The sequence below is a fragment of the Peromyscus californicus genome, unplaced genomic scaffold (assembly GCF_007827085.1).
Source record: "Peromyscus californicus insignis strain IS unplaced genomic scaffold, ASM782708v3 Scaffold_4__1_contigs__length_199733344, whole genome shotgun sequence".
Lineage (NCBI taxonomy): Eukaryota > Metazoa > Chordata > Mammalia > Rodentia > Cricetidae > Peromyscus > Peromyscus californicus.
The window spans coordinates 64,206,485-64,218,716 of record NW_026294562.1 but is presented as its reverse complement, the minus strand read 5'-3'; the positions used below and the strand labels follow the sequence as shown (position 1 = coordinate 64,218,716).

The 12,232-nt window shown below is 48.8% G+C and overlaps 1 protein-coding gene across 32 annotated transcripts in view; it reads left to right on the top strand.

The window, feature by feature from the left end:
* The window catches only part of Jakmip3 (Janus kinase and microtubule interacting protein 3), a 130,178-nt gene that overhangs the window by 74,787 nt on the left and 43,159 nt on the right, over positions 1–12,232 (top strand). For 22 of the 32 annotated variants that reach the window (XM_052713893.1, XM_052713906.1, XM_052713903.1 and 19 more), the window contains one exon: positions 11,604–11,819. The exons of the other annotated variants lie outside the window; for them this stretch is intronic. In XM_052713893.1, the coding sequence (XP_052569853.1) occupies positions 11,604–11,819 (216 nt within the window). The remainder of the gene's footprint in view (positions 1–11,603; positions 11,820–12,232) is intronic. 32 annotated transcript variants of the gene reach the window in all.

The window sequence follows — 12,232 nt, the reverse complement described above, 5'->3', positions numbered from 1 at the left end:
TGTGTGTGTGTAATGTGTAAGGGGTCTAATACCAAGGGCTCTAAAGTGAACTTTCAAAAATTACACAAGTGGGGGAGAGTGGTTTCTTCTTTTTTCTTTCCAAAGAATTCCTGCCACTTTAGTTGGGGAAAGAAAAACTAAAGACCTCAGGCAGGAAAGGAAAAATTAAACCTTTAATTGTAGGGGAAGTGACTTTGTATGTAGAATATCCTAATACATACACAAAAATAGGACAGAAGATCTAGCTCAGTGGTGGAGTCCTTGCTTCACATGCTCCAGGTCCTGGGTTCGATTTTATTCTCAGAACTGAATAGGAAACAAGATCCTATGCAACCAAGAGACGGCTCTCAGATGTGCACCATACACAGGAAATGGCAGCAGTGTTCTCCATGATTATCATTCTCTCCGCAGAGCCATGAAATATCCAAGTTGAAGATACACACATGGTGTACCTCTCTACAATACTACACAGTCCCCAGGGGTCCTGGCATTCTAATGAAAGGACAGTCAGGAAATACTTTCGCCTGTTTCAAAGTCTCTCAGTGTTTTTCTCTATAGAATCCATATTTAATCTAGAAAATATCCTTTACCTGTCAGTTTAAAGCTTGGAGATATACACATCCTATTGACAAGGTCAATACTTCCTTCCCTCTTGAGACCATGCCTAGCAGTCTAAGAGCTCTGTTTCTCATCCAATCCAGTCCAACACTGAAGGGCCTTGGTTTCTTTCCATCTGCTGCATTACTCACCGTCCCCACCAGGTGTCACTGTTGGGAGACTCTTCATGTTTTCATGCTGGGCTAGGAGTTTTCTTCTGACCCTTGACCTCAGCTGCCCACACATAAGCCATTGGAGGTGCAGCTGGCCTCTCCCCTACTCCTGAATCCATCTTCAGCCACTGCTTCCAGACACCAGCCATGGATAAATTGTACAATTTGATGACATAATGAAAAACCCAAAGAACAGGCTTGATCCTGTGCCCAGGAGGCTGGAGATGCTAGAACAAGCCAGTGTCGCTCTGGGTCAAAGGCCCATGTCACTATTCCCTATGGGTCCAGAAACTAGGCCCAAGGCTCTGGGTGCAGGGCCACCTCTTCTTGTGACACTGGCCAATGGGGGCTCCTTACTGATGACCTCAGGACTGCCTGCATCATCTCACTCGGCCCCTAGTTTATAAGAGGACACCCTGTTTTCTAAATCCTAATTGTGAATTTGGGCTGACTCTCTAGACTCCACAGTTTGGATGCACCTGAGGTGGGTGTCAGGCTTATAAACTAGATGCTGGGTACTTTGAATGTCTCCCTAGAAGGGCGGGGCCCAGGTGCTGTAGCCTAGGGAGAGAGGGCAAGAGCTCAGTATGGACAAAGAGCCAGAGGTATTTCTGAGGACACCAGAGACAGAAGCTGTCTGGAGCAGAAGCTGAAGCAGGGCAGAGCAAAAGGGGGTGGGGACATCGCCCATGGGCGGGCTAACTCCGCAGGCTGAGGACAGGGCCGAGAGTGACTCTGGATCAGAGAAATTTAAGAACCCTTGAGTCCCAGTTCAATGCCAGTCTGTCTAGGTATACAGGTGTTGGCCAGGCCTTTGACCTAGACATGCAACCATGGTCTCCCTCAGCCCAGCAGGCCAGAGAAATCTTGTTTCTAAGTCCCTAGGCAGCAGACCAGCTCAGCTCACTCACATAGGGAGATATCATGAGCCCCACAAGGCAAGATAAACTTGGGATTCTAGGGGCATTCCCCATGGAGAAACCTTGGCTGCAGTTACATTTGCAAACATTTAACTGTCTATGTTCTTGCACTGTCTGGCTGAGACGCTGCCATTTCTTCACTGGGCATACTGCTAGTGTGGAGCCTTAGGCCAGTGTGGTGCGATAAAGGCCAAGAACTCCAGGTCAGGAGGGATGATGGGGCTGAAGGAAGAAGCAGTGGGCCTTGGGAGCTCTTCCCAGACTGATGTCATCCCTTCACATGCCATCTAAGCTAGAGTATTTGAACAGGGGCCATGGCCCCGAAGAGGGATGGCCCATTAATCAGTGGACCGGGCTACAGCTGGGGCTGCTGTGGGAAGCACAAGTCTGGGAATCCTGTTGGAGTCTAGGCCCTGGAGACAGAACACAGTGGATCCATCCCCAGGTGTTCTGGGCTGGGGAAGGGAACTGAGAAGGTCCTGGGTTCATCTTAGAGCCACCAAAGCAGATGCTATAATTTGAAGTTTGGCTTCTGCCCGGCCAGTGGCATTGTCTGACTACAATTCAAGTCTGTTTGAGGGAGTGCTTATAGTAGGTACCCAACTGGTCGTTACATTCTGACCTGCAGTCAGGCTAAGCCACACCTGCTATCAGAGCCAGCAGAGTGCTGAGCCCAGGGCCCTAAATGATGGGCTAGGATGTGGCCTAGTAGAACTCAGGAGCCTCAGAGAAAGACTGGTTGGAGAGAAGGAAGCATGGCCAAGATGTCACCTATAGACACTCGAGATACATCTGGCCAAGGCAGGGCAAGACTTGGGACAGCCAAGGCTTTGAGACTCCTATCTGAGTTCAATAGTCTTCTCACTTTTGCCCAGAAAGTCACAGCACGGGGAGGGAAGAGTCAGAACTGTCTGTCCACCTCTGCCCTGCATGGGAGTTCAAGACAGACAGACCCTCTCTGGTAATAGGTGGGTCCTGTATGGCCCCCTTGGTTTCATCTGTGCACACTGTACTCCGTGCTCCTGGGTAAGCCAGGCCCTGGGGACTTTCTTGGCCAAACTTTCAGTAATGTCATAGTGAAGTGGAAGGGGTGGGGAATCTCATGCTCGAAGGTTCTGGAACATTCTGCACAGGCTCACTGTGATCTCAGAGGGGGACGACTATCCACCTCACAGTCCTGCCTTCCTCAGAGTCTCCAGCCCATGATCTCCAAGGGCAGGACTGTGCTGAACACTGGAGCATTCGTGCAGGGTTGCCATTGAGTCCGGGAGGGTTCTGCTGTGCAAGCACACAGCAGTTGCACACAGAGTGTATTTTATAAAATACAACCTTGGACTATTATTCAAAACTCTATAAAATAGAGGAATTACAGACAAAAAGCAATTTCCTCTCCCTCATAAAAGTCTGTGGCTTACAGTATTAGCCCCTCCTGCCCAGCCATTAGAGCAGTTAGCTAATGTGATGTGCTAATATACAGCACTAATGAAAACCCTATAAAGAAAGCTATAAAAGTGAGGCCAATCCCCAAAGCGCCAAGTGCCTGGTGGAGGGCTGGGCCTGGCCTTGAGTATCCACGATTTTGTTTCACCGAGGACATGTGTCTCAGGGAGGTGGTCAGAAAGGCATGGAGGCCCTCTTCTCAGATGGAGCAGACAGAGTCACTAGTTCTTTTGAAAACAATGCCACCAGATGCGACAGTAGGTTTCCCAAGTCCCTGAGCACTCGCCAGCAAAGCTTCAGGTTTTGCCAAAAGTCCACGAAATCAATTTAAGCCACCCCAGCCCATCTGCCAATCTCACAGCTGATTTGCCTAACTTCTGGGGCCCAGTGGCCACTGCTGTGCAAGATGAGGGAAGATCCCAGGGGTGAGGTCTTGGCCACAGATGTCCACCGAAGATGCTTATTTGGAATGTGCTTAGGCAAATCAAGAGCCTTTGAAAATGTCAGTGCATAGATAGACTGTACCCAGACACAGCTGGAGCTGAACGCTGGACACCCACACTTGCTTTTCCACCCATCTTGCTTAGACTGAGGGATAACTGCTATGCAGGAAAGGCACAAATGCAGAGGACAGTGCAGTGGCTGCAGCTTGCAGCTGGGTGTAGCCATCATTGAATTATGAGACCTAGTACCTGCAAACGCTTCCCAGAGATGCCCTTCCCACATATTGCTCTTGCTTCTCCCAACTTCCTGGAAACCACACCAGCATGTTCCCTGGCAACCCGGCAGTGTGTTATCCATTCTTCTCTAAAGGGGTTCATGCTGTTTCAGGTTTGGGCTGTTGCAAATATCCCGTTCATGTCCTTGGGTGGCCTCATGTACTGGCTTCTCCTGCTATCTGTGTGGCCAAGAGAAGTGCTGGGCCATAGGAAGAGCCAGTGCCAACCTCAGAGCACTCAGTTGACCAGAGCAGGTGAACTCACTTCCTCCCTGCCTTTGGTGGGGGAGCAGGGCCCCCTTCATTCCGCATTGGGACCACATCCAGCACTGCGGCTCTGTCACAGTAGAGAGAACAACCTCCCCACCCTTGTGCCATTGACACACTGTCTTTTGTAAAGCACCTGTTCACACACATTGGCTCTTGGAGAATGTTTTTCCTGCTTGATTTCCATAACTTCTCTCTATATTCTGGCTAGCACAGCAGTCTTCTCAATGTGGCTGCCCCAGACACCCCAGCAGCATCTGTGGATGAACGTGGCTCCTGATATCAAGGAGATGCAATCTGTCCATTCTTGTAATGTGCACTTTGTGTCCTGCTTAAAAAAATCCTTCATGTAAACATGCCTGGGCTGTCACCAGACAGGATACTGTTTCGCTCTGTGGTCCATGTGATATCTGCTCTTGTAAATGGTATGAAGTGGATTCTTTCTTGCTCTATGAACGTCTGCCATTGTGGAACTAATTCTGGGAAGTCTGCTTCCTCCCGTTAACTGTAGTCTCATTCTAGCTCATATCACGTCACGTGTCCTTGCACTGTGGGTTGTTTTTGACCCTATGGAAATCTGTCTGCTTTTCTACCCTGCATCTTCACAGCATCTTAATCCTGTCACCGTGAAGCAAGTCTTGGTATCTCACCAAATGTAAATTCTCCAGCTTTGCTCCTTATCTCCTATATCATCTTCATGTCCCTGTACCATTTAAAGCAATCAGTGCATCAGCTTCCACAGAAAAGCATTTCTCCCTGCCTTTAGGAAGAGGTGGAGTCTGCTGTCCTGCTTTTTCTCTGATTTCTCTCAGCCTCGCTTCATGTAGCTCTCTCTAGGTCTGGTCTTCTTTTGCTGGGTTTCTTTGTGTTTAATATTTGTTGTTATTTGACTTGGCGTTGCTTTTTTACATCTAAAAATCTCTTTTCTGATTTTTGCTGCTGATGCATAGAAATATCGTTGGCATTTTAACTGATTTTGAACCTGGCAGTCTTTACTTGGTAATTCTGATAGCCTGTGTGTAGATTAGCTTTGGATTTGCGATGCAGAGCCAGGCCTAATGGCACAGGCCTATATCATTCCAGCTACTCCGGAAACTGAGAGAGGAAGGTTGTGACTTTAAGTCCTGCCTGGACAAGTTAGTGAGAGCCTGACTCAAAATGAAGAGTGAGAGAGGGTCAAGGTTATATCTAGGTGGCAGGACATTTACCTGTATGTGCAAGGCCCTGGGTTTAACCCTCACTACCAAAGAAACCCCATGATTTTTATGCATGTATTCGTATTACCATGGATAAAGACAGCTTGCTCCCTTCCTTTCCACTCTCATACCTCTGATGTCTATTCCTGTCTTAGTGCACTGGTTCAGATCACAAGCACAATTTTGCAGATTATTTCTGACTCCATCCTCTCCCTAATCTCAGGGTAAAGGCACCAGCCTGCACTTTATCACTGAGAATGCTGTCAGCTGCAGGGGGGTTAGTTAAGCCCTTGATGAGAGTAGGAAACTCCCCGAGACTTACCATGAGTGGCTGTGGAACCTCATCAAGTGCTTACTCTGCATAAACTCAGATGATGGTATGGGCTTTTTGCTTCTCTCATTGAGGGGAGAAATTGCACTCACTGCTTTGTAAATGCAAACTCAACATGACATTCTTAAATCTTACTTGGCCATGATACATTGTTTTGTTTTTCATCACTGCATTGAGGATTTCCTCCCACTTTATTATAGGATTCTTGCCAAGTTGTGCAATCTAAATTTGGCTGGCATTATAAAACAATTTTTAGAAACATCTCCTTTTTTTCTATTCTCCTTATGAACTTTTGAAGGGGTGGGCAGAATCTGGCTCTGTAGCCCAGGCTGGCCTTGAGTTGTATGAGTGCATAGCCTCCTAAGTGCTGGAATTACAGGGGTGCACCACCATCCATCTCTGCTTTGAGTTTCTTTTAGTAGTAGTAGTAGTAGTAGTATATTTCTTCTTCCAGTGTTTGGACAAATTCACTAGTGAAGATCAATGGGACTAGAATTTTCTTTGTGGAATATTTTCAAATTATGAATATAATTTATTTAATAAATAGAAACCTTTTCATATTTTCTACTTCTTGTGTCAAGTTGAGTAAAAATGTATTTCTAAAGGCACATGTTCAATTTATATAAACCTTTAAATGTACTGCTATAAAAATTGCTCTTAATGTTCTCTGATTGTACTTTTAATGTCTGAGGAGTCTGTCATGACATGAGTTTTCCTCCCCCCTCCTATGCCTTCTTTCCCCTCCTTCCCTCCCTCCCTCCCTCCCTCCCTCTCTCCCTCCCTCCCTCTCTCCCTCCCTCCCTTCCTCCCCTATCCCTGCTCCACTATCCAGGGCCAATAGAACTTCTTAAATCTGAAATGATGTCTCTCAGTGGGTTTGAGAAATTCATGACCATTACATAGGCAAATATTTCTCCTTCCTTCCTCTCTGTCCACTCACATGTGTATTAGACATCTTAATTACACCCGCTCCTTCCTTTTTATGTAATTTATTGTTATTTTATGTTCATTGGTGTTTTGCCTGCATGTACGTCTGTGTGAGGGTGTCAGAAGCCCTAGAACTGGAGTTACAGACAGGTGGGAGGCTGCCATGTGGGTGCTGGGAATTGAACCTGAGTCCTCTGCAAGAGCAGCCAGTGCTCTTAACCACTGAGTCATCTCTCCAACCCGCCACCCCCACCTCACTCCTTCTCAAGAAATTCTTTTTGTATTTCTTTTCCCTCTTTAACTCCTGGATATTTTCTAGGATTTTTATTCTGGGTTTATGATTTTATTGCATCCAGTTATGCTAATAAAATTCCTAATTTAGATATTGAGTGTTTTCATAGATTATAAATCTCAACTGAATTGCATTCTAACCATTTTCCATCTCTATGAGAAAATACTTGTATGTGACTTAAATTTGTATTTGTGTGTGCATGTGTGTACTGTGTGTGCTGCATGTACACATGTGTGCATGGGTGCATGTGCCCTTGAATGCATACAGAGGCAACAGGAGGATGGATGTCAGGTACCTAGTTGTACTACATTCCACACTGTTCCCTTGAGACATGGTCTCTCACTGACCCTGGAGAAGGCCAGCAAGCCCCAACAATCCTGTCTGTTCTCCGCACAACACTGGGGTTACAGGTGTTGGGATCAAAATTCAGGTTCTCATGCATCTGCAACACGTCTTCTTACCCACAAACCATCTCTCTAGACCCTCCCCCTTTTTTGAGACAGGGTCTCACATTGTCCAGGCTCCCCATAGCCTTGTTATGCAGTTGAGGATGACTTTGAACTTCTAATTGTTCTACTTTCCAACTAATAGGATTACAAATGTGTGCACTCACACCTGGCAAGAAAAACATTTTTTTAGAAACTTTATTTTTATCTTATGTGCATTGGTATTTTGCCTGTATATATGTGTGAGGATGCCACATCCCCTGGAACTGAAGTTGAAGACAGTTGTGAGTTGCCATGTAAGTGCTGGGAATTGAACCCAGGTTCTCTGGAAGAGCAGTCAGTGTTCTTAACCACTAAGCAACCTCACCAGCCCCAAGAAAAACATTTTAAGGCCCTAACCCTATTGATTATTTTCAGTGTGTTGATCACAATTATTTTTTTAGGTTCTGTTCTGCACCAAACTCCAATATTACATTCATCTCCAGGTCTGCTTTTACATCTGGTTTACCTCTGTGGTTGTTACTTTTCCAAGTTTTCCAACAAGTGTTGCCATTGTGGCACATCCCTGACACTGTGGGGGAAGTGTTGTTATAGCTCTGCAGAATGAGTTTCCTTCTGGGTCTGGCTGGGTTTTAGAGCAGATCTGTTTCACCCTCATTACCCTGAAGTTCTTGCTTATAGTGCCTTGTGTGGATTCTGCAGCAGCCTTTTCAGCGTCTGGCCAAATGCCCACCCCACTCACCAAGGTTAGCTGTTTCAGGGGAGGAGACCCCCAGGGAAAGTCTGGGCCAAGGCTCCCACATGCCTTCCTGTCTCCAGCCTCCCACTCCTGCACTGTGCGCTTGTTCAGCACACAGAGTTGCTGACTACACAAGGCTAAGAGCAGGGCCAACTTCCCCTCCATGTCTGGAACTAGCATTTCAAAGGATTTTTCTAGAAGATTCCAGTGACAATCCACCATTGTCATTCTGTTGACAGACTGCCACAAGATTGTGGATACCTGAGCATTCTGTCTGTAGTTCAAGTTCACAGTAGCCATGCCACAAATCCTCCTGTGTCCCTGAACCCTGAGGGTGGGGAATGTGCAAAGCCTAGAATGTCTTATTTGCCATCTCCATAACAACACTCAGACTGCCTCTGAGGATGACTTGAGGCTGGAGTAGCTGTTACTCTGACATCCCCAGCTCCAACTCAGCTAGTCCCTCTGTACCTTCTGCTGTCTAGGCTGCACTTGGGCCACCTCCAGGCTTTCCATCTGGTCAGCATTTTCTTTTCACCCCCACCCCTCGAGGACTCTTCCCTACTCTTACCACTTGACTAAGCCCTTCCAGGACCAGCTTTTAGGAAAACGAGTCCCACTACAAAGCACTGTGTCCTTCCTTACCTCTCACATACCCTGCTGAACAGCAGCATTCGCTGGTGCAGAAGGCATGTTTATCTGTTTGGGGTCATCTGCAGAACCTGGAGAGCCACTGGAAGAAGACAGGCGGTGTGAGCGCCCTCTGTCGTCAGTGAGAAGCACTGGGTAGCAGGTGCCTGTCCTAGGAACAGCTGTGGGGGACCCCCCCCCATGGTGAGAAGTGTGCCCTGAGTGGCAGACATGCCTGGTGGCCGTTTGGGGTATAAATGGATGAATGATTCTCAGTACGGCAGGATGGGGATAGATCACGTCTACTATCAGCTGTGACGGGGGAGGTGCCCCTAAGCTCTACCTCTGTGCCTGAGAGTGTGTCTCTGCCCATTGATGGGATTGACAGGGCCCCAAGAAGTTTTGATGCAGAGTTCAGGCCACCTGTAGGGAAGCATTGTAATGAGCATGCTCTTTGAGTCAGGATATGAGGTATTGTAAGTCCTCGACAATCATCCTCCTAAACACCCCTTCCTGGAAACTCAGAGTCCCCGGAACCCCTCTGTGGTTTCCAGACAAGGTCTATAACTGAGAATTAGAGGCAGCAGCAAGGGAGTGGCAAAGAGCAGGAGGAACCCTGGTGGTAACCAGCAGGCTCCAGCATGATTCTGAATCTCCACCTGGAAAGGGTGTTCCCGTCACAGCAGCAAGGACACACGGTTTCATTTGTCCATGCTGGTTCTGGTGCAGAGCGGACGGGTACAGGAGAGAACATGTGCCAGCATGTGGTTTCAGGAAGCTGTCACAGTCATCTAGGAGAGACAGTAGCATAGATGACCTGTTCCTCCAGATTTAGTGGGGCTTCCCAGGTTTAGTGGTGGGGACATGCTCTAGAGACCCCTCAGTCCAGACTCACAGGAAGGTTACTTGCCAGATGTGGGGATGGGTGTGGACCCAAAAGAAGGTAGTCTGCCCTGTGGACCCAAAAGCTACATGGGAGAAGGGGAGAGAGGGAAGAAGGGAGGGGTGGAGGGAGGGGCAGCATCGGCCTAGGACCCCCAGCCTCCAGCCTGTAATGACACAAGTCATACTTGGTTAGCATCCCCTCACAGAAAGGGGGTGACATTTGTGGGCACCAGCACACATGTGGGCAGGAACCCTGTGCTGTTTGCTATGGTGTCCTGGGCCATCTTACTCTTTGTGGTTCAGTACACACAGTAGTGTCTACCATGAGTGAGGGGCCATCTTGCTAGGCAGAACACCCTAACATGGGCGGGGGCCTGACATACATGCTCTCTTCCCATGAAGGCTTGTAGATATATCCCAGCATGATTAGGAGACAAAAGGTTCAGACAGGTTCAGCTTAAAACACTGAGTGAGTGCTGGACGTGGTGGCACGTGCCTTTAATCCCACCATGTGGGAGGCAGAGGCGGGTGTGAGTTCGAGGCCCGCCTGGTTTACAAAGCAAGTTCCAGGACAGCCAGGGCTGTTACATAGAGAAACCCTGTCTTGAAAAGACAACAAATAAACAAGCAAACAAACAAACACCACTGAGTGAGAAAACCATAGACTTGGGAGACCCGGTCACCAATCTCTACATGAGCGTCCTGTACCTATTGACCTCAAAGACAGGGCTGCCTTCACTCAAACCAGATGCTCAGGCAGCCATCTCCTGCTTGCACAGGGACTCTCCTGCAGATCCCCAGAGGAGACTATTAATGAACGGCTGGATGAGAACCTAGCCTCAGAACCTAGCTGCTTTCATAAGGTTTTATTTTTTACCGGCCTAGCTGTTCCGCCTCCCTGATTGACCATGTTGCCCTTTCAACACCATGGTGTGCACCACTGAACAGCAATTGAGCCAGTAAGGGTTTCTTTTATCTTGTTCTGCCCATGGCTTGCCTGGAATTTGTGGCCTAGGTTAATTACATATCTGTCTGCGTGTCCAGCTAACGTCAGCAAAGACTGGCTTATTGGTGTTTTTAAACCTTAGCCAGCAAGCAAAGAAGTCGTCTTTGGAAATCTGTTTTGAATTGAGTCTCTCCCCTCAGTGCTGTCCTGTTCCAAACCTAGTGCTGGTTGTGATACTTACAGCACCCAGGTCCCTCCTTCCCCTCCCATGTAGGGTCAGCCTCAGGCAGAGCACGCACCTGCTTGGGCAGCCCCAGTAAGAGGCCCATGATGCAGGTAGCATCCATGTCCAAAAGGGCTTCTTGCTGCCATAACTAGGTTGAGCACAAAGCACACTGCCCTTTGGGGAAGGTGGGAGGGCCGCCACTAGCCCAGCAGGGGCTGTGGCAGGTTAGATATGGTGGGTGTTGCCTTCTGGAGCCTGCTTGGCCAGCTGCCCCTACCCTACCCTGAAAGCCTTAGCCTTCAACAAGATTCACAGGGAGTCTATGTGGCCTGGAGATGCATGGCTGTGCAGTGTTTAGCTTTTGGCTGTACTTCAGAGCCAGCTCCACCTCTTACCTATTCCAAAGAAGAATCTTGTCCACCATGTCCTTAGTGGCAGGAGTGGATATGTCAGGGTGAGTCTCTGCTTTTCCCATTGTACTGCCGGAGGCAAGAACTGCAGGGCTTTCAACCCTGCCCAGTGATGCCCATTGCCATGGACATGCACAGCAAGGGATGGGGGTTTCTTGATGGGCCACTCTGACTGGCAGACACATGTTGCCTGGGGCCTCTAGAAGGGAGTCCTCACTGGGACCAGCCCAGGGTGAGCCAGTTGGATTTGGGTGGCCCAGGGCTGGGGTATTGTATAGCATGGGTGCCCAGCTCTCATCCAGAATATCTGCTTTTGCTTCTGATCCCAGAGCCCAAGACACTCACTGGTGGGGCCGCCATCACAGGGACTTTCTCTCCTAATGCCACTCTGCCTGTTTCTATAGTAACTGCAGATCTGTACCCTGCCTGCGCGTGTGATTGTGTTCTGTTCTCCTTGTAGATGGAGGAGATAAGATTTAAAGACAGAGCAGTCTTCGTGCTGGAAAGAGAGTTAGGGGTTCAAGCCGGGCATGCCCAGAGACTGCAGCTCCAGAAAGAGGCTCTAGATGAGCAGCTTTCCCAGGCCAAAGAGGCTGAGCGGCACCCAGGCAGCCCCAGACGAGAACTTCCTTATGCAAGCGGTGCAGGAGACGCCTCAGACCACTCAGGAAGCCCTGTAAGCAACCCCAGGTCTCGTGTCAGCCAGCCCCGAGTTGTAGACACGTAGTGCCATGTAGCTGTATGCCCCAATGCAGCAGCTCCATGGGGGAGTCCAGAACCTGGGTCCAGCCAGACCCTCCTGCCCCAGACACTGTACAGCAGGCCCCTACTTACCTGGCTCTGACCAGGAGAGCTGATACACTGTCTCCCTCCCTCATCAGCCCAGTAGAAGCACTGATCTCGTTGCCTCCTGGGCCCCAGGTTGCTAAAGGTCACTTGCCGATCATGTCCTACCCTTGGTTGGTGGGGAGAGCCCACTCCAAGCATGAATTGCTTCCCTTCCCTTCCATCTCCCTGTGCACGGGCTCCACCTCTCCTTCACCCATGTCTCTGGCTTGGGCCCTCTTGTGATTGTTGCTAGCACTGGCA